Source organism: Cryptomeria japonica, chromosome 3 (genome assembly GCF_030272615.1).
Source record: "Cryptomeria japonica chromosome 3, Sugi_1.0, whole genome shotgun sequence".
Lineage (NCBI taxonomy): Eukaryota > Viridiplantae > Streptophyta > Pinopsida > Cupressales > Cupressaceae > Cryptomeria > Cryptomeria japonica.
In genome coordinates this window covers 420828335-420851166 of record NC_081407.1, presented here as the reverse complement: position 1 = coordinate 420851166, position 22832 = coordinate 420828335, and the positions used below count along the sequence as shown (strand labels likewise).

Genomic DNA, 22832 nt, shown 5'->3' with positions numbered 1-22832 from the left:
GGAGATCAATAGGGTAGCAAGTCCGGCTTGAGTGAGGTCCTGATCCTGAAATTTGGCTAAGTCTGGAATGTCCTGATCCTGAAATTTGACTAAGTCTGGAAACTGAAAAACCTCAAAAAACTAGATTTTGCAATATAACTCCTGGAGGTCTGAAACCACTCTCAAACACCCTGAAAGTATATATGGAATATAACTTAAAGTATAAGAAAGAAGAAATTCTTATACTTAAATGTTATATTCCATAAAAAATTATCCTGATAGAGAGTTCGAAAAGTCAAATTTCGCTCCTGTCCTTCACTGAGGATCCAGAGCGAATTTCGCTCCTGTCCCTCTCAGGAGGACCAAGGCGAAGCGCTCCTGTCCCTCACCAAGGGACCAGGGCGATAATACTTATTTGAGCCATTCCTGACCGTGTTTGGACGAATTGAGACATCAAAGGCATGGTGAAGGACGAAATGAGCATGATGGAGCATCCAGACTTGATCAAAAACAATGAAATGATGAAGTTTTTGCCTAGAAGGTCAAATTCGCTCCTGTCCCTCACTGAAGGACCAGAGCGATTTTCTTTATATGCACAATTTTAGACCTTTTTTGGACATTAACTTTTATTCATAGCATGAAGTAAGATGATATCTTCCTTAGCCAAGACATTTTTTGATGAAAATTGTAACGATTTGGCCTAGAGAGCAAAATTCACTCCTGTCCCTCACTGAAGGACCGGAGCTTGAATTCCAATTTCGCATTATCCTTGCAAGATTTAAGTGGTTTCGCGATTTGAGGAGGTCAAAGGGGATACATTTCATCAGTTGAATATAACTTGAAGTGCCTTTGTGAAAGAAAAATGGACCAAAATGAAAAATCGCTCCTGTCCCTCAGTCAGGGACCAGGGCGAAGTTCAGTGATAGCTCCCGTCCCTCTCCCAGGGACCAGAGCGAAATTCCTCATGAGGCATGTTTTGGGAAAAAAGCAAGCAAGTTTAAAGTTTGAGGCAAGCAAGGACGATGTAACGGATTCGTTGAAGACAAAATTGAAGATTGAAGGACACCAAATGAGACCTATATTGGCCTGGGCGCTCCTGTCCCTCACTGAAGGACCAGAGCGATTTTTACCTTAGACAAATTTCTTGCCAAGTTACAATGAATTCCAAGCCATGGATGAATGAAAAGATACATTACGAATCCGTTGAAGATAAATTTTGAAGTTGGCAAAATGTGATGGAGCCTACAAGTACAAATTCACTCCTGTCCCTCAGCCAGGGACCAGGGCGATATCTTAGTTATGTGTCTTTCCTCCAAGTTTAAAACCACTCCAAGTCAAGGTGAAAGTTGGCAAGGACGTTTTGAAGCGTCTCAATGAAGAACGAAGTATCAAAGGTCGCCAATATTGAAAGAATTACATCGAGTGTCCAAGTTCGCTCCTGTCCCTCAGTCAGGGACCAGAGCGAAATTTTCATATGGGCCTAGATTTTGAAGGTTTAACAAGTATCAAGTGTCCAAGGGGATCAAAGGGACCTCATTCTACATTATGAAAGTAATTACAAGTTGATGGAAGCAAGCATGAGCCCAGGACATTGAAGTTCGCTCCTGTCCCTCAGGCAGGGACCAGAGCGATATTCACCATAATTGCCAATTCATGCAAAAATCATGCTAAGTCAGGATTATACGGAGTTGCAAAGTATCAAAGGTGTCTTAAGAAAACGATATGTAAAGGTTTCAAACGTCAAAGGGTCATCAATTGAACCAAGGGACCTATATCGCTCCTGTCCCTCAGTCAGGGACCAGGGCGATTTGCACAAGATCATTCATTTTTCTTCAAAATCATGACAAGGCAAGGATACACAAGATCAAGGACATCATTTAGGGAGCAATGAACAAAGAACAAAGGTTGGAAGATAGCAAATTTTGGCTAGAACTTCAGGATCGCTCCTGTCCCTCACCAAGGGACCAGGGCGATAATCCTCCAAACATCAAATATGCCTCGTAGAAGCCAAGTGAAGTAAAGTGGAATGAAGGGACAACGTCATTACTTGCCATATAATGCAGATTGGTGATCGAACAAGCAAGATTAAGGAGAAACACCAAGATCGCTCCTGTCCCTCACCAAGGGACCAGGGCGATATTAGCTAAAACACTTGTTATCCTTCGAAGATCATGTCAAAGCAAAGTTGCAAAAGGTTTAAAATGTCATTTGGAAGGCAACACAAAAGAAGTGAACGACAAAATGTTACCAATTTGAGCTAGATATGGAAGTTCGCTCCTGTCCCTCACCAAGGGACCAGGGCGATATCCACCTAAGAGGACATTCATTCACCAAATCAAGTTAGTCAAGTTCGAAATTCCCAGCAAAAATGCCAAATTCAATGTGGAGATGGAGGTTTTAACGTCAAAAACACAAGAATCAAGACCAAATTGAGATTTCGCTCCTGTCCCTCAATCAGGGACCAGAGCATTAGGTTTGCATCTTTCCACCTTTTTTAAAATTCTTGGCGTTAAATCATTTTTTGAATTTATTTTAAATGCTAAAATCGACAAAATCAAAAAAAAAATTTCAATTAAAATAGCATTTAAAATTAGCGCATGGGCCTTTATTAATTAATTTTTGCCTTTTAAAAATCGAGTTTATTTAAAATTATAGGCATTAAATTAATTAATTATAAATAAAAATGGGGCGCTTGATTTAAAATTTGTTTCATTTTACAAGTGTCGGCCTTTAAGTTTATTTTAAATTTGCCTTATTCACCAAAGTCGGCCTAGGGTCAATATGAAGGTGAGCGCCTATAAAGGAGGAGTAGTTTATTTCATTTTCACATCATCATTTATCATCTTTTCATATGCGATTTGGAGTATACAAAGGAAATGCGAAATTATCATTCAAAAGGTGGTGCGAAACATCTTCAAAGGGGAGTGCGAGCTTGAAGTTAGAGTTAAGGCGAACTTGCCAGAAATATTGAAGATCACATCAAAGACCCCAAGGGTGACGAAGTTGATAGGAAGGACGTTCGCTTGAAGATCACGTGGAAAAGGCTTCAAACATTAATTTTGCCTAGGCAAATTCCTTGTTTTGCATTCTAGAGTTAGCTCTCAAGTGAGGTATGGCGATATGGATTTATTGTTTTGATTTTGATTGTTGATCGTCATAGCATTCAAATTTTGAATTTTGAATTGTAATAGCTCAATCGTTTTTTAGGAAATAATAACTCAAGGATTTATTATGAAGTTTCCTAAAAATTAATCTAATCTATGTTATATATTGCAAAATCATGTTTCTAATTTTGAAATGTTGTGTAGGCATCAAATGGAGATCTCATCAAGGAAAATCAAGCCGGATCAAGGACGGTCTTCGCCGGGACGATCAAGCCGGATCAAGGACGGCCTTCTTTGGACTAACGTCATCAAGGGCGACCTCTTCCAAATCCAGCATTCCAAGGCAAGGTACATCAATCGTCTTGCACATCAAGGACACATGGAGTTAGGACAAGGGCTCGTTGAAGAAGCAAATAATTTTAGAAGAGTTAATCAAAGATAACTTCTCAACGCTACCAAATTGAGTATCAACCAAGTGTCAGACGAGGTGGCATCCTAGTCATCACGTCTCCAATCAGTGAGGTCCACCTCAGCATGTCCAGATTCAATGTACTTAACTCATGGAAGGTGGCACAAACTCCGATGTACCTACCCCGGCTATCCATTGGTCGATTTTTCTAGAGAGGACATGTGTCCAAGCAATACAATTTTATCATTGGTCAAGCATTAAATGTTATGTAATGGTTGTAACAAACCCTAACTAGGGTTTTCATTGTTGAATCTTGGCCATTGATCTCGAATTGATCTAAGCCATCGAATTGTATTGAGGGCACTATATAAGCCCTGGCATTTCATTTGTAAAGGCTAATTAGCAATAATTAGAGAGAGTTGTAAATAATAGAAAGCAGTTAGTAGATAGAGAGTAGTTAGAAATTGATAGAATAGTAATTAGAGTAGAATAGGAGGACAAGGCAAGAAATTGTTGCCATTGATTGTAAACAAACTCCATTTTCATTGAAGTAATGGTGAAGTGTGTCGTTTCTTGCAATTTGCATGGTTTCTTGTTGAGTCTTCAATCCTAGATGGTAGATGATTAGATGAATGGAGGAAATGCGATTGATTAATGGTGGAATTCGTATATCCATACTACTAGCAGTTTGTTGATTGAAGACTTGCCTTGTGTAGTCAACTGGAATCATTCAGCTTAAGCTCAATTTCATTTTGTCGCTTCTTCATTGATATGCATCAACTTGATGGTGTCTATGCCTGCGGTGATGATTTGAACATCATAAAGCTTCCCTTGGAAGATCGCACTAGCCTTGTGGAGATGGTCCATTGATGTCAAAACAAGACCTAGTTAGAGTTTCATCAAAAATCAAATCATTGCTCCTACATTCTTAGTATTAGGATTAGATCTTCTCTTCGCCCTCATCCTTTTTCCATTTTTTCAAATCTAAGCCAGTAAGAGCTTGTGTTCCAGCAAAGCAGATCGGAAGTTCAATCATCAGATGTAAGTCCCCTTGTGATTGCAGCAAATCACATCATACCACTGGAGTTTATCCACACGTAGAGACCCTACTAACCAGAACATTGGAGTCATCCTAACTAATCCTTCATGCGAATCTTCAGCAGTTAGAGACTTTATTCAAGAGAGGATAAGATGCCTTTAGGTATTTTATTCTGTGTATGATGGTGTACAAAATACACGTCAACAAGATGATAAATGAAAGACAAAATATCTAGCATCACATTTCTCATGATGGTCAGTATCCCTTACGTAATCTTACTCTCTAGGGAATCATATCACCTAGACATGTGACATGAAGTATCATCAATCATCTGATACAAGAAATCACATCACCTAAACACGTGACATGAAGTATCATCTAAACGCGTGATACAAACGTTCATCACATCAACTTGTGATGACAAGATATCACCCAAGCATGTGATATCAGTATTGCCTAAACATGCAATACTTTAAGAATAAGTAGATGAGAATAGTCAAATTCTCAACTTATCCAAGTTGTGGTATGTGCACTAACATTTTATTCAAATGTTTTACCACAACACAATCATGGCACATCCATGGCATACCAGAGATCCAACATGATAACTGGTTTGAACATCATAAGATCATCACCTTATAATGTCTACATACAAGTGTTCATTATCTGAGAGATCGTCACCTCTTAGACATGAACACAGGGGGTTAAACCCATAAAAGTCCTAACATGACAAAGAAGTTTACACATAAAACATCTTAATAAGCATAGGAGTACAAAGCAAATTAAATTTCAATCATACCAAGACCTTTTCTGAAGTGCTCAACTTTCACCCTTGAAAGTGGTTTGGTAAGAATATTTGTTGTCTGATCTCCTGTAAAAATGTATTCCAACTGGATCACATTCCTATCTACCATGTCTCGCACATAATGATATGGAATCTCAATATGTTTGGATCTGTCATGAAACATCGGATTCACTGAAAGTTTAATACAACTTTGGTTGTCACAATGATTAACTGTAGGCTTCATTGGTTCATCGAATAACCCCACAAGCAGCTTCCTAAGCCATACTGCCTCTCGAGCAGCCATGGAGGCTGCAATGTATTCGGCCTCAGTGGAACTCTGTGCTACTGATGACTATTTTCTACTGATCCAAGATATCATGGCTGAACCTAAACTGAAACAACATCCTGAGGTGCTTTTCCTGTCAATTACACTTCCAGCCCAATCTGAATCTGTGAATCCATGTAGATCTAGTTCAACTCTCTCATATTTGAGACAAGTTTTAGGGTACCTTGTAGATATCTCATGATATGTTTTATTGCTACCAGGTGTATCTCTTTTGGTTCACACATAAACTGACTCAAGGCATTAACTGCAAAACATATATCTAGTCTCGTATTTACAAGATACATCAGGGACCCAATCATTTGCCTATATAGAGTAGGATCTAAGGGTTGTGATTCTGTTGTTGCTTCCTTAAGTTTATGAAGGTTTGCTTCCATTGGAGAGGTCATGGGTCTGCAGTTTAGCATTCCAAATCTCTTCAAAATGTCCAAGGTATATTTACCCTAGTTTAGTATAATGCCATCAGAATTCTACCATACTTCCAAACCTAGGAAGTAATGAAGGAGTCCCAAGTCCTTCATATCAAATTCTTTAGCAAGGTCTTTCTTACACCGATCTATGAGGTGATCATTTCCTGTGATTAACAAATCATCAACATATAAATCAATATTAGCATATCACCTTTGTTTTGCTTATAGTAGAGATTAGGATCTACATCATTCTTGGAGAAGCCTAGTTTTGAGAGATAAGTATCAATTCTTTCATACCAAGCCCTGGGAGCCTGTTTAAGCCCATAGAGAGCTTTCTTGAGTCTACAGAGACTCTGCATCATGAATCTCAAACCTTTCAGGTTGCTCTAGGTATACTTCTTCTGAGATCTCACCATTAAGAAATGATGTCTTAACATCCATCTGATGAACTTTCCATCCCTTTGATGCTGCAATGGCTAAGACCGCTCTTACTGAGGTGTATCTAGCTACAAGTGCAAATGTTTCTTCATGATCAATTCCTTCCTTTTGAGAGAACCCTCTGGCTACAAATCTAGCCTTGTGTTTCTCAATGCTGCCATTTGCAGCGTGTTTGATTTTGAAGAGCCATTTGGAGGTGACAACAAATTTCCCAGATGGCCTAGGGACAATCTCCCAAACATCATTTTTCATAATGGATTGGTATTCATCAGACATGGCATTCTTCCATACTTGATGTTTAAGTGCATCTGATACATTAGTAGGTTCTGCTTTTGAGAGATCATTCATGAGAGCGACGTAGTTGGTGAGTTTGTTAGGCCTTTTACAGAGCGTGCAGCCAGTGGGGGCACTTCGCCCGAGACTACCCGAAGGGAGAGGCCACACAATATTTGTGCAAATGGTGCGGACCGAAAGACCACGAAGATGCCACTTGCCTGAAGTCCGGCGTCAACTTGCTCAAAATCAACAAAAAAACCAAAGAAGAGGAAGTGATGGCCGTATCCCACGCCCAAGTCAAACAAGCAACGTGCCCAGACCCGGAGACGGAGAAGCGAAGGTTACGGGAAGCACGGGAAGAAATTGAGAAAGAGATACGAGAGAGGGCGAAGGCGAAGGCTATGGCGGGTACTTCCAGCCGACCAAAGGCGGAGGAGGCTATACTAAATCAAATTTTAAAATTGGAGGTGCCTGTGAAGGTACACGACCTCCTCCATTCGATGCCTCAATTACGAACAGCGTTGCTGAATAATCTCTCCCAACCACGCACCAATACCAACCACCACACGGATGTTCCTGGGGGATCTACAATAGACCCCATGCTGCTGGCAGTTAACACTAGAAGGAACCTGGCCATTGTGGAGATGGGTATCCTTGGCACCATTCTAACTGATACCATTGTCGATGGTGGATCGAGAATGAATGTTCTTCCAAAAGAAACCTGGCGAAAACTGGGGAAGCCGATGTTGTGGCCACCTACATTCAATCTGCTGGGAGCAGATCAACATGGAATCAAACCCATCGGGACACTGATGGGCCAGCAAGTTACCATCAAGGCACAACCCTTCATACTGGACTTCGTGGTAATCCCACTAAAGAAAAAAGGGTATGATGCGATCTTAGGGAGAGGGTGGCTGGTGGCAGCCAAGGCCACCCACAACTAGAAGAAGAACACTTTGCCTATGGAGAATGGAGGAAGGAAGTTTATCATAGACCTTGGGACGCAGTTGGTTAGTGAGGAATTGGCATCATCTTCGGAATCGGAGGGTGAAGGAGAAGACGACCTGAGGGACGAAGGATGGGGCTGCAGGGAGCCCAACAACGAAGGGATTCTCAAACTAGGAGAGTGCTCCGAGGATGAGACGGGGTCATTGAATGGGCTCTTCCACTGGCAAATGGAGGATTACGAAATGTTCCAGAGCTACAGGCTCGAAGTAGAGGAACCAGAGCAAGTAACAGAGGAGGTTTACCTGTCGGAATACAGAGAATATTGGAAGGGAGATGCCCGTGTGCGTGACACCACCGCACACCAGTTCCCGAAGGAAGAACCCATCAGGTATCAAGAGGTAAAATTGAAGGAGACAAACCTTGGTGACGTAGATAATCCCAAGATCATTCGTGTCGGCAACAATTGGAACCCTGTGTGGAAGGCCGCAGCCTTCAAAATCTTTATTCTTCTTCTTCTTCTTCTTATGTACGGGAAGGAGACTGTGGTTCCTGTAGAATTTATGGTTCCAGGTCTTCGAATGGCCATTGAAAATAGACTTGCCATCAACGGGTCCAAATTGAAACCCTACCACAAGAAGCGCACAGAGGACCCGAGAGGTCGAAAGGACACCCGAGAGTCCAGAGGGGGACCTGAGAGGCCGGGCAGGCGACTCGATAGGCACGGGACCAAAGCGGAAGACTCTCGGGCGAGGCAAACCGAGAAGAATAAAGGACGATCCAAGAGGCAATGGACCCGAGCCAAAGACTCTCTAGACAATTAGATTAGGAAATTAAAAAATAAATAAATAAAAAATAAAAATCGGTGGCCACGGTGGAACCGCAGTGCGCTGGGACCATTGTCGGGGTTGGTGGAACCACCGTCGGGGGGCCACCACCGGTGACCACCGTGTTGTGGAACCACAGTCGGGGTCCCTGTACGGTGGAACCACCGTCAGGGGGCCACCGTGCGATGGAACCACCGTCACGGGCACCATACGATGGAACCACCGTGCGATGGAGCCACCGTCGATGACCACCATGCGGTGGTTGTCCACCACGGAGGATGCCCGACAAAACCACGCCCAGCCGAAAAGAGGTGACCACCGTGCTGCCCAACAAAAACCACGCCCAGTGAAAAGGGAAAAAATGCCCATGCCCAGCCAAAGACACAAGCGTGAGGGAAGAAGAAGATTTTGTCATAGGAAAAGCGAAATTGCAGCAGAAGGGAGTAAAGGAAACCCGACGCCATAGGGAGAAGAAGATTTTGCCATAGGAAAAGCACCAAAGAGAGATGCGAAGTTACCGAAGGATAGTAATTAACAAATGAGCAAATAAAAATGCCAGCCAAAGGGGGTCTTGGAAGCCAAAGGGGTATATTACCGAAGGGTGTTGGATAGAGGCGAACTCCACAGAAAGATTTCAATTGCCGTCAGCTGAAAGATGTCATATGTAATTTGAAGGGAAGCAATTTAGCGCCGAAGGAAGAAATCGCGAATCGAACCTACCCATAGGGAGGTAATAAAATATTTTTTTGAAAGTGGTGGTGGGACCATCGTGCGGTAGGACAGAACTCAGCGGGTATTCATCCACCGTACGACCACTACCGTACACCCGTATGGTCGAACAACATCCACCGTGCGACCTTCCCAGCCACCGTACGGGAGACCAATCACCGTATGACACCAAGCCTTCGGGTGACCCCAGTCGCCGTACGGCTCAGCCACCATACGGGTTCACTCCACCGTACGACAGACCACTCCACCATACGGCAGATAACCTCTGTACGGGCTCGGGACATTACAGTCCGTAGGCTTGAAGGAGCACGGCGACGACAGCGGCGGTTTAAAAGAGGGTGAAAGGAAAAATACCACAGTATGGCAAGGATAAACAGTGGTGATGGCACGTGAAAAAAAAAAAAAAAAAACGAACAAATCGAAAAATCATTCGATGGAGTCTGGAGCCAGGACACTGAAGAAATTAGAGTGGAGAAGAAGGTTTTTGGCATCTTAAAATATCACAAAAATGATGTGCGCCATGGCCCCACGAGGGGCACTTGCCCTCGACCCCCAATTTATTTTTGAGCTGCAATACACTTTTGAGTTGGGCGAAAGCATCAGAGAAGTCACAGTAAGTGTTGGGGTTTTTTCGTACTGTGAGGAAGAAGCCTGAAGCTAAGCATTGGCGGGGAAGCCATAAGCCGTAGAGGGAGACAGATTTGGAGGTTGCAAACAAACAGAGTTTGAGGGAAGGCATTGCAAGAACGCGAAGTCGTACAGCACCAGGGAGTTATTCAGTTCAATTATCAGCCTTGGGGAGTGTGATGGAGGATTTGAGGCGTCTCCTAGCCTTTGTGCTAGAAGGTTGTGGCCACTTCCAGGCATGAATGGTACACTTTGAGAAACTCGGAGTATGTCTCGGCTGGACGTGAGGTTGTCTTGGTGGATGCACAGAGGGCTCGGGAGGAGCTGACCACCAGGTTGGAGGCAGTACTAGCATGAGACTTAGCTCAGCGTACCCAAGAGTTGGATGTCAAGAGGACAATGCGGGTGGCTATCGAGGACAAATTGGCTAGGGAGACAGTATCATTTGAGTAGCAGTTAGGTGGAGGCTGAGACTGAAAAGCATGTTTTGCAAACAAGTTTGGTTTAGGCATAGGAGGACTGTGATGTCAAGGAAAAAAAAAAAAGATGGTAGCAGAAAAGGGTTTTCAGGCGAGGACGCAACAGGTGTATGAGTTATGAGCTCGACTGGCGTCAACAGTTCCTGCAGTTCTATACCTTGATTCCGTTTAATGTATGAACATCATCTCTATTTTGTATTAAGTCGTCCGGAGACGACTTCTTTTCTTGGGGGGGATGATGTTGTTGGGAATAATCATTATGTTATGTTGTCGTCGGAAATTGTGGGTTACGGCAGTCAGTTAGTCTTCCCGAAGGGCAGTTGGACGTGACGGTTGGTCGCACCCCTTCGGGTATTATATATTGCATACCTTTCCTTCGTAGTGGCATCATGATAGTTGTATCTGGGTGTGATGTTATAAGCACTTGATGTACATGGACTGTTGAATTAATACAGAGACTGGTTCTTAAATATATTCTCATTATATTCTGTGCATACTTTCTGCATTTAACGTTTACCCATAAGTGGCAAACATCCTTTTTGTGGGGTGGGGGAGAGTGGGGTGGTGAGAAAAAGTTGTCTCAAGTTACACATTCACAAGACATCAGTCATATGATAGTTTTTATATATTTTGTAAGATTATTATAGAGCCACAGTACCTAAGTCTTCTTAAACAAATTGTTGCAACCGGAAAATAATACAAAAAGGGAAAAGGGAAAAATGCTCATACTGAACAATTGCATCGAGGGGAAGGCGGTGGCACATTTTCCTCAACATGAACTTCTTTTTTCTTGGCCTCTTCCTTTCTTATACTGGCCTGTAGAAGCAAAAGATAAGCAGAGTCAAGTTTCATTGAAACAGAAAACATTTTGCCCCCAATAAATACATGATAGTTTGCAATATTGTAATGTATAAAAGATAAAACATTGAAGGCAGAACTAAGGAAATCAACCATTGCAAAAAAAATCAAAATAGTATCACAATTCCAAATGTTATGAAAGTTGTGATTTGACTTTACAATAAGTTGGCTTAAAGTTATCAGTTATGAGTTAGTTCATGTACAGAGTTATTTTCAAAATTCATTCGTCATGGTCAAAGAATACTGGAAATGTAATGCAGAAGAACACTATAAATGTAATGCAGACCTGAGCATAACAAAGACATATTGCTATCTTTTTCCTCGATACTGCCCACTATTTCAAATTCACCCATATGGTATTAGAGCCTAACATAATGGGTCCCTGGAGTTGAGATCATAATTTGTGAATCTGAGAGAAACGGGGACTCTAAGATTTGGACACCTGTGGACAAGAGAGAGAGAGAGAGAGAGATTTAGATGGTTGTTGTGACCCAGAATAAAGGATGGGCATTTATATTCAGAACGACAATATAAAGGTGTTGCACTGAATGGATGAAAAGGAGATGTTTCTCAGAACGATAGAAAAGAAAAAAAAATCCCTGTTTTTATCTGTACTCAGGAATAAGTTATTGTTTTAATAAATGTTCTCAGGAATCATTTTCTGTTTCAATAACTTTTTTCAGGATTATGTCTTTAAAGTTAATTTTTTTCTTTGTGTGTCTCTAATAGAGAATCTGAATGGTGCTGTTCAGAAGTAGCAAGCATAAACCTGTAATATTCTGAAAATGACGTACTGGCTGGTTCCATCAGTTTAGAGAATGGACAGCTCTAGACATAGAGTGAGAATCCTGAGTCAAAAAGTTGATTCAGTCCAAAGACTGCTAATTCTGAAAATAAAGTGAGTGTGTCATTATCATGATTAACTTGGGGAAAAACAGTCAAATCAATTCTATGCATCTGAAAATCAGCTAGGTACCTAAAACGATTCATGTTGATTATTTTTATCAGAATTGCTTAAGGTTTTATCAAAAGAAACCTATTTTCCTTTTGTCACAAGTACACAACCAAATTCAAACAGAAAAAGTTGAACCTCAATAACTTCTTCCTTACCGAATCTCAAAAGATCCAAGGGCAAAATCACATATCGAAAAAAAAAATAAGTAGCAATTTTCAAGTATAGTGATGTGATGGAAATTGTAGAAATACAGGCTGCTGAAGGAAATGGCAAGGTACGCATTCTTCAAAAAAACAGTATCTTAGGTTTGTGTGATCCAATACTTTATCCTAAGAATTTTCTTACTTCATGCAATAAGAAAATAGAAAAAGTAAAATAAAGTTAACCTTAGTTTTCTAACCAATGGTTTGAGTATGTGCATGCAAACTTATAAATGTTAACATGTCTTCTTATAGGTGTGCACTTAGTCAAGTTTGGTGGTTGTGCATATCACTCATTATTCGCTTGAGGGGTAATGTATGCATCTTGCACATGTCCACTTGTAGCTGTGTGCTGGTCAGCTTTTGTGATTGTGCATACCTTAGCTTAAGAACTCAGACTCAGCGATTACCAAGCAGATCCAAAAAGTTTAAAAAATCGGCAATAACTTGGCAAATTTATCAAACATTAAATACAATATGCTTTAGAATTGCATATTACTAAATTTAGGAACCATATTACTGTTTTCCTTTATATACAGATCAAAATTAGATTCAATACAGTTCAAAGACAAAAAAGGAGGCTAAGTTTCAATACATATAATCTTCCAATTTCTATATCAACAAAAATTACAAATCATAAATTTCTTCTATGACCGTACTAAACACATACTTAAATATATAAATACAATACATTTTATGTAATATTTAATATTATTTACATTTTATACAATATAATATGATATGCATTCAATAACTAATATAACATATTTGGAAGCCTTTTGCCTCATCACTCTGGGAGTAAAGTGACCACTACCTCATCAAGCACAAATTTTGAAGCAGGGCTTCCAATAGCCATCACTAATTTGTCCCACAATTCAAGCAACGAAGACAGCAAGATCATTCTGTTAGGAATTATGTCAGTGTTCACATGGGTTACAAGAATAATTTGTGTTCTGTTAAAATAAATGTGAGCTATAGTAACAACTCACATAGCTATTCTATAATTTTTATTTTTCATTAAGAATTGAGAGAACAAATCCCATAAACGTTTTCAATATTTATTGCATAAAAAAAGACAAGTTTTGCATGAAAAATTGTCATGTCCCTACCATGGAAAAGATGTCATTGCTCAGAAAAATATCTTATTTATAAGACTTCATGGTTTCTGAGATTGTAGATCCGAGAAATTAAAGTCTTAAGCAAATAATTATCACCATAAGAAAAAGACAGCCATACTATCTAAGTCTGCATCGATGCATATACAATAATAACTACAACAATTCATATGCAGCAATAAGATACAGGGTTACGTTTTTATTAATGCATATATTATTAATTATTAATGAGGTGCCATTACACCAAACAGCCGCAGGTTATGAGTAAAGAAGCACAGGTGTTTGGGCGGTGATTTCATTAAGATAACCAACAGGGGTTTAGTCAGAAAAAGGCACGGTCACAATAGAGAGAGACACACCTTTTAGAAGGGAGATGTGGGGAAAAGATATATATTGCAGAACAGCATTTAGAAAAGGATCATCAAGGAAAGCAATTCAATTAGTATCAGTACTCATAAAGAGCAGATCAATCCATAATATATCGGCAATCAGGCCATAAATCAGATCAAAGATTACTATTTATTGCAGGCAGTAGCATTCTTGTTCCTTTGTGGTATGTATGAGAATATGTTTGATATGCATGATTAATATATGCAATGTGTACAAATGTTATCTTATACATCTGTACTCTTTTATTGTCTCTTACCAATTTTAATAAGCAAGTTATGCTTCTTAGTCTGTCTCCATAAGCAATCACACAGGAATGGAAGGAAATGTGTTAGGGAGAGGTTGTAGACATAGGTTCCCCCGAATTAAGTAGTCCACCGCAAGGGATGGAATCATCACGGGATGTTCCTACCACTTGTAGGCCAAGGGGTGAGTTGTCTTAGTCAAGCGCTGCGTTCTCTTGGGCTTAATCGGGCTGAACAATCTTCCTGTATAACCCAGGTTCCCTTGAATTAAGTAGTCCACTCCAAGGGATGGAATCATCACAAAATGTTCCTGTCACTTGTGGGCCAAGGGGTGAGTTGTATTGGTCAGGCGTTTTGCACTCTTGGGCTCAATTGGGTTGAACAGTAACTGAGCGCGCTCTTGGGCTTAATTGGGTTGAACAGTAACCGGGCACCCTTTTGAATTTCCTCTCTAAACCCTAAATATGATTGATTATGGGAATGGAACCACAGATGATTTATCTAAATAGAATAAGATAATTATTATTATGTAAGTGCTTATAATTGTTGATTAGGATCTTATGAATTATATTTCAAATATTATCTAACATGGTTGCAGGATCTAAACCAAGGATAATGTTGATAACTATATTGCATTCCTTATTTCAATTGAATTTCTGGTTCTAGGACAAAATCAAGGATCATCCCAAAAGGGGACATTACAATTGGTATCAAAGCATCGTTCCTGCCAACCTGACGGACGAAAGTCAATTGGTGCAACTTAGCCAAAGAGCTCAAAGAGCATTGGAAAGAGAAAAGAAGAAACTTGCATCCACCAATAACCCCACTCAAAATGATACAATGAGTGAACAAATGAGAAACGATTTGAGGGCCTTCATGGAGCACCATGAACAAACAACTCAAGCTCTCATGGAGCAAAATGAGAGAACGGCACAACTACTTCTCATCCAAAATACGAACAACAATAATCCTTGACCCAACCAAACCAATGGGAGGGATGCCAACTCTAATCATTCTGAAAATGATAGAACTCCTCTAAGATCAACTCCAATTGTAACAAGAACCCCCTTTATATCTAGAGAAGTGCCAACTAGGGAAGAAGAAGAAGTTAATGAACCCAATCATAACTTAGAGAAGCTTGCCAAATCATATTCAAGACTCAACACTGAAATTAGGAGAAACATTCCATTTAGAGAACTTTGTGAGGCAAGATCAAGAATTAATCCTAAAAGGAAAAAAGGGTCAGCCTAACCAAATCTTACATCACAAAGTAGGCAATAACTCTCCCAAATTTTGATGGGTTAGGGAAGGTCAGCGCTCACCCATGGATCCAAAAATTAGATACATACCTATCTCTTAACCCCATGATGGAAGAGGATGCCATCAGATTTGCCATCCTACATTTAGAGAGGGTTGCTCACGACTAGTGGCACCATGGTTTGATTACAGAACGCCATCAAAACATAACATCCTATGATTGCTTCGCCAACCAACTCATTGAAAGATTTGATCAAAAACATCTAGAGAGGTATTTCAAAGAATTAACCCAATTAAGGCTAGAAGGAACCATGGAGGACTATGTGACAAAATTCCAAAGGCTCTCCGTCATGGTTCTCGGAATAACCAAAAAGAGACTCACATACTTAATTATTGAGGGACTATCGAAGTTTAATTGAGGCCTAGTAAGTGCCTTTGATCCTACTACCCTCCAAGAAACTATCCTAAAAGCCATATAACTTGATATCACTAGAACAAGGGATGAAAGCTACTCTAAAAATATGACATTAAAAGATAAACCCTTCCATGAGAAAGATGGGTATAAAAGAACACCTCCCCCTAGAGATGATAGTTAAAAACTTCGAAGGGAAAATTTAGGTTTTAAATGCAATGAAAAATGGGAGCATGGACATATTTGCAAACAAGAAGAGCTTCAAAAAAAAGATTTGTGATTCAAGTACAAGGAGAAATGGAAGGCGGGACATATATATGTGGGAAAAGAAGACAAGTATGCAATATAGAGTCATTAACCAGCAAGGAAGAATGGGACAGAGAAAAAGAAAACTCAACCAAAAGGAGAAAGTGTGATGTAGAAGAATCACCAAATTAAGGAGGAGCTTTCGGTGTTATGAAGCAGATTTAGTAGTTGCTCCACCCTTATATCTTCAAAATCTAGAAACAAATTATCCAAACAATAAGAATCAATCTCAACCTAAAATCTCTTCATAGAACCCCTAAAGTTTCTCTAACAAATGAAAGAAAAACTTTTTCATGGAACATTACATGGATGTGTTTAAGTCACAAAAGAGAGAGACGCGTCTTTTAGAAGGGAGACATGGCTAGCAGGTAGGACGTGACTCTCCAATACCAAGGGAGAGATATATATTGCAGATCAGCATTTAGAGAAGGATCATCATGGAAAGCAAAGCAATTAGTATCAGTACTCACAAAGAGCAGATCAATCATAATATATCAACGATCAGGCCATAAATTAAATCAGAAATTAATATTTACTGCAGGCAGTAGCATTCTTGCTCCTTTGTGGTATGCATGATTAATATATGCAATGTGCACAAATGTTATCTCATACATCTATACTCTTTTATTATCTCTTACCAGATATTAATAAACTTGTTATGCTTCTTAGTCTGTCTCCATAAGCAATCATACGAGAATGGAAGCAAATGTGTTAGGGAGAGGTGGTAGGCATAGGTTTCCCCGAACTGAGTAATCCACCCTGTTGTGACATTTTAACATATCACCCCATTGCAAATGGGGACCCCCGCTTTTTTCGATTGCTAGATTAGCATTTTGTCTTAGTTTCAGTCTTTAACCTTTCTTTGTGAGAAGGGTTTTGTCTTGTTGGTCCAAGTTAAGTGTGTCAATCCGTCCTTGAAGTGACTTAGACTGCAAAGTTTGTTGTTAGGGTGCGATCGAGTCGGGAATTCATGTTTTGAGTCAAGAACTTATGAATAGGCGTCAAGATTGAGAATTGATGGTGGAAATTCACACGGTTGTCAAAGTTGTCAAAACTTGTAAAATGTTGTCAAGGTTGTCAAAATTGCAAAAATGTTGCAAAATTGTATCATGAGCAAGTTGTTAGGGACTTAAAAATTTTGAAATGCTAAGGATGAAAAATGATGAAATTCAATAAATTCCTTGTCAAGGTCAGATTTTCCGACCTTCACAAGGGGGGAAAATAGAGAAAAATTGTAAAAATTCTTGGACAAAAAAGAAAAATATAAAATTCAAGTGAAATCTTTGTGTGAGGTGTGAAATTTCAAAATCATAATTCAAAGGCTAACTCTCAATGTGGATTTGCAAAATTCAAGTTGATTTTTCCTTACAAAATCCATAAATTTCCCTCAAAATCTCCTCATGCAGCATTTTGTCCATGTCCAGGTGGTTTTAGCGCCCAACTATCCTTGTTCATCTATCCTTAGCGCTCATCACTCCTTGATCATCATTTGGAAATTCCTTACTAACATGTCTCTAGCACCTTGATAGGGTGGATCATCCTTTTCCAATTTTATATTGATTAAGAAATCCCTAACTCAATAGGGACGTGTGCACAAGGAATTCCTTGTCCTCATATCATTTGCACTTTCCATTCAGGAACTATAGGTCCAATGGGACCTATATTCCAGGACAACCTGATTTTAGCGCCCACTTCTCCAAGGAACTCAGGGTTTAGCGATCTCATGTTGTCCCTATTACCCCCTAAATCCCGCCCAAGGGGAGAGCACAATGGTTGGCTCAACATGGATCAAATTAATTCCAAATACAAATCATTCTAAGGCAAATTACAAGCAGATCAGATCCTAAATCAGAAGCAGAAATCCTAAAAGCAGAGCAGAACAAATCTTGGATAAAACTTTGAAAGAGATTTTGAAAGATGGAGTGCTTGACCCTCTATTTATACCCCTTTCAAAGGCATTCCAAATCAAGCTGACCTGACTTAGAGGGCAATAAAATTCCCTCCAAACGTGTTGATAAGAAGGGCCGACTTGACAAAAAGTCCATTCAAAATGTGGAGCAAGGTCAAGGTGTGTGGAAGATCAGAAGCATGTAAACATAAGATATAACCTACCCTTCCTTGAAATATGAGGTCAACCTCCTATAAATATAAGGTGGAAACTGGAAAGCAATTATCATTCATTCAAAATGCAATTCACAAAATAATCAAGTGCAGACCAGCAGCAGACCTGAAGCGAACTTGGAGCAGATTTTAGGGTGATTTGTGAGCAGACCTTGAAGAGCGAATTGAATCAGACCTGGAGAGCAAGTTTCCAGCAGGTAAAGTGCAAGTTACATGGAGAGACAAGGAGCATTGCAAGCAAATCTGATCAAAATCAAGAGAAGACCTGCAAATTCAGGTCAGAATCAGACAGGAAAAAAATAATCAGGCTCAAGGTCAGGTGACTGGATAAGAAAGAGGAGATAAATATTCTAATTTAAGCAAATTCCTTCACCAAATTGACCATTTGTAGACTTGAGCTTCATTTCCAGATCTGAAACAAAGGATTCTGAGTTTGAAATGTCATTCTTAGGAATTTGTAAAGGTTTATGAAGTGTTTCTGAGATATACTTGCTGTTAAAGATTGATGAATTAAATAGGCAAAGTTTTGAAATTTTATTTTCTTGTGATCAGATTGTATTTCAAGAAATTTTGAAATCAACACAAGGTTCTAATCACTATCTTGATACAAGGTTTTCTCCTTTTCAGGAATGATTTTAAGGAAGATAATGGTGGGCAATGAGGAGCTCTACAACATGACATGATAAGGGAGACATCACAACTTCAAGGAAACATTGCAAAGTGGAGGGTTTCCTCAAGAATATCAACAATTTCAAGAGGAGGCATATGGAGCTTAGAAAGATGAATTTCACAACATGAAAGGAGTCAAGGTGTTCATATTCAAGGATGCGAATGAAAGATTCAACAACAACACGAAGGCTCAACATCATGAGAAAGTCAGGATTCAAACTTCATCAAGAGAAGGAACTCAACAATATGGAGGATCAACTAAGGAAAAACAAGCTCAAGAACTTCAAAGAACATGGAACATGGAAGAGACAACAAGAGGAATCAAGGTTCAAGTTCTCAAAGAGATCAAGATAAAATTGCTCTACAAGGAAACATTTTGCAATGACCTTGGATTTACCTTGGAAATCCAAGATCATCATGAAGGACTCTACAACAATGATAAGGATGAGAAAATCAAAGTCAAGGATAGTGAACGCAAAGGATTCCACAACAAGTAGTCAAGATCTACATTCCAAGGAAAGACGTGATTCACATTTCAAAGAAGATAAGTGCAAGGAGACATCAAGATGCACACACATAAGACAATTGCAACATGAAATCAAGAACTATGTCAGGGAATCCAAGTCCAAGGCAAGGAATTTCAAGATCAAAGAGCGTCAAGGAGGGAAGTGATTCAAGGTTCCAGAGTTGAAAGTGGAAACCCATCACAAAGAGGAAGATTCCCAAACATGAAGATGGAAAGTTGAAACATGATCAAGGATGAATGATAGTTTCAAAAGAGTTAATCAAAGTTAGAAATTTGATCACCAAGATGATGCAATTTGGGAATATGAACCATCACAATCAATCAAGCAAGGTGATGATGTTGAGTATCAAGAGATATCTATGTTGAGGTGGCGCCCAATCATCATCAACCAATCAAGTTATGCCACGTCAACAAATCCAAGTTCAATGAACCTGACTCATCCTAAAAGGACAACTATACATGTAGGAGGCACTAAATTCAATGTACCTAACCTAATTTCTCATTGGTACAAATTCAAGGGAAGGACATGTGTCCAAAATGTTGTAATGATCTCATTGGTCAATATTGAATGCATGGTGGTGGTAGTTGTAACTACTCTAATTAGGCTTTCCTTGAATTATCTTGGCCGTTGATTGACAATCAATCTGGGCCATTCATTTATAATCAGGACCTCTATATAAGGCTTGACCTTTTCATTTGTAAAGGTTAATAGATCAATAGTTGATAGCATTAGCAAGTAGAAGTAGAGTAGGAGGAGAAGGCAAGAGATTGTTTGTAATATCCCTACATAAATATTAATATATATAACCAATTATCTTATTTCTTACCTTATTAATTTATTTTTTTATATAACCAATTTCTATTTTCTATCTTATATATAATCAATGTCTAATATTTAATAAATTAATTTATATGTCTAAATATTAACTTTATAAATTAATTTAACATCTAAATATTTAATAAATTAATTTAATGACTAAATATTAATTTATGATCATAATATCCTAAACCCCAAAGCATGATCGATTAAATACTCAGCCATAATGTATTGGCTGTCATACTTGAAAAGGCACAACTCCTAACAATGGATGAGTGAAGAGAACAAAACGGTGCAAGGGAAAAGTCATAAGCCAAGAGCCACGTACAAGAAAACCCTTGAAGGAGTTTATAAGGGGAGTGTTCCAACATGGAGAGGCATATTGCAAGAAAAGTGGAGATCGGTGGATATAAGCAAATTGCTGTATCTTGCTGCCATCAGTATGTTTTATTCATAAATTGTATAGTATCGATGCTTCTTTCTGAGAACTGTTCTGCAGTTATATATTTATATTGATGTCTGAAAAATAAATGAAAGAATATATATATATATATATATATATATATAATGTCTTGATTAGAAAATAACAATATTGGATTGTAAATTAGAAAGAACTCTTGAGGTAATAAACATTAAGAAGTATATGTTTATATATAACTCTTGTTACTACTGTCAGTATTTAAGAAGTTAGGAATTGAGTTGTTTCCAAAGAGGGCAGTCTAAATCCAATCAATAGGATGATTCCCAAAATAGGGTAAGGATCAGCAGCTTTATAAACTTTGAGGGCATGGTCCCAAGATAGGGTAAGGGCTTGGATCCATAAACTTTGAGGGAGCCTATTCTATTTTGGTCTCTAAGCGCTATGGTAACAACGACATCCTCTTCTTCCTTAGAACTGAAGTAGTAACAAAGGTTGACACTTGCATTAAGAATTATGAATGATAAAATTAATTATCTAGTATGATAGAATTAATTATCTAGTATGGACAATTTACTTATTAATAATTGATAAATTAATTAAACTATGGAATATCACAGATTTGATTCATGTTAAGATAGATTTGTCTCCTGATCAATTTAGTTTAAGTCATGGGTATATTGAAATAGATTAATTATGGTTAAAACAGGCCTAAACTTAGTAGGGGGCATTACATTGTTGCCAAGGCTATATTGGAATAAACATATGATTTAATTGAAGATATGGTGGATTTTGTGTGTTGTTTCAACGTATTGCATGGTTTCTACTTCTCAAGTTTTAGATTTGTTTATATGGAGTTGAATTAGTTAAATGGAAAATCTTATTGTTGATTAATGGGGAAGCTTGTATGTTCATACCATTTGTGATTTGTTGATTGCAAGTTGCGGTGTATGGTTAGTCTAAACTCAATTGAAAGATTAACTTCAATTGCTTTATGCTCATTGTTCATGTGTTGGCGTACATAAGTGATATGAAAACCATTTGCATACCCTTAGGAGATTACACCATCTTTGTGTAGTCGTTTCCTCATGGCGAAACAAAGCTTGGTTTGGTTTCACTAAGTCAGCAATCATTTCTTGCATTGTTAGTATTTTAGATTAGATTTTCTAAACCCTAGTCCATTTATCGTTTATTTGAAATCCAAGTTAGTTTAGTATTCCACGTTCCAACAAAACCTAAGTCCCTTTGTGATTACCAGCAATATCACATCATATACACTGAGTCTACCGACAATATAAAGTCGATTGTTCGCATTGTAAACCTTGGAGTTGCCTTATTTGATCACATTGTTTAGCATATGAGATTTCTATTTTCAAGAGAGGATAGAATACTTAGTATTTTATTCTATGTTTGAGGTGTCATAAAAAACACATCAACACACCCCAAGGGATGGAAACATCACGAGATGTTCCTACCGCTTGTGTACGAAGGGGCGAGTTGTCTTAGTTAGGTGCTGCATGCTCTTGGGCTTAATTGGGCTAAACAATCTTCCTCTATAACCGGGTTCCCTCAAATTAAGTAGTCCACCCCAAGGGATAGAATCATCACAGGATGTTCCTTCCGCTTGTGGGCCAAGGGGCGAGTTGTCTTAGATAGGCATTGCAAGCTATTGGTCTTAATTGGGTTGAACAATAATCGAGCACCCTTTTGGATTTCCTCTCTAAACCCTAAATATGATTGATTATGGGAATGAAACCATGGATGATTTATCTAAATACAATACGATAATAATTGTTATGTAAGTACTTATAATTGTTGATTAGGATCTTATGAATTATATTTCAAATATTATCTAACATGGTTGTAGGATCTAAACCAAGGTTTATGTTGATAACTATATTGCAATCCTTATTTCAATTGAATTTGTGATTCTAGGGCAAAATCTAGGATCATTCCAAAAGGGGGCATTACAAAAATGAGGGATGTGAATGTCATCAGTGTGCAGGCACAGACAAATATAAAGTAAGAGAAGCCATGAGAAATCTTTTCTTTGCTATACAAATTTGATTGTGAGTTAGTGTATCAATTAATAGCTAGCCATAAGGGAGGAAACACCATATAAAAGTTGCTATCAAAATTCTTCAAGCACAGTTGAGA

At 38.9% G+C, this 22832-nt stretch overlaps 1 protein-coding gene across 2 annotated transcripts in view; it reads right to left on the bottom strand.

The window, feature by feature from the left end:
* LOC131070450 (uncharacterized) overlaps nt 1-22832 on the bottom strand; it is a 250978-nt gene that overhangs the window by 208507 nt on the left and 19639 nt on the right. For both annotated transcript variants that reach the window (XM_058006004.2, XM_058006003.2), the window contains exon 2: nt 11119-11205. In XM_058006004.2, the coding sequence (XP_057861987.2) occupies nt 11119-11205 (87 nt within the window). The remainder of the gene's footprint in view (nt 1-11118; nt 11206-22832) is intronic.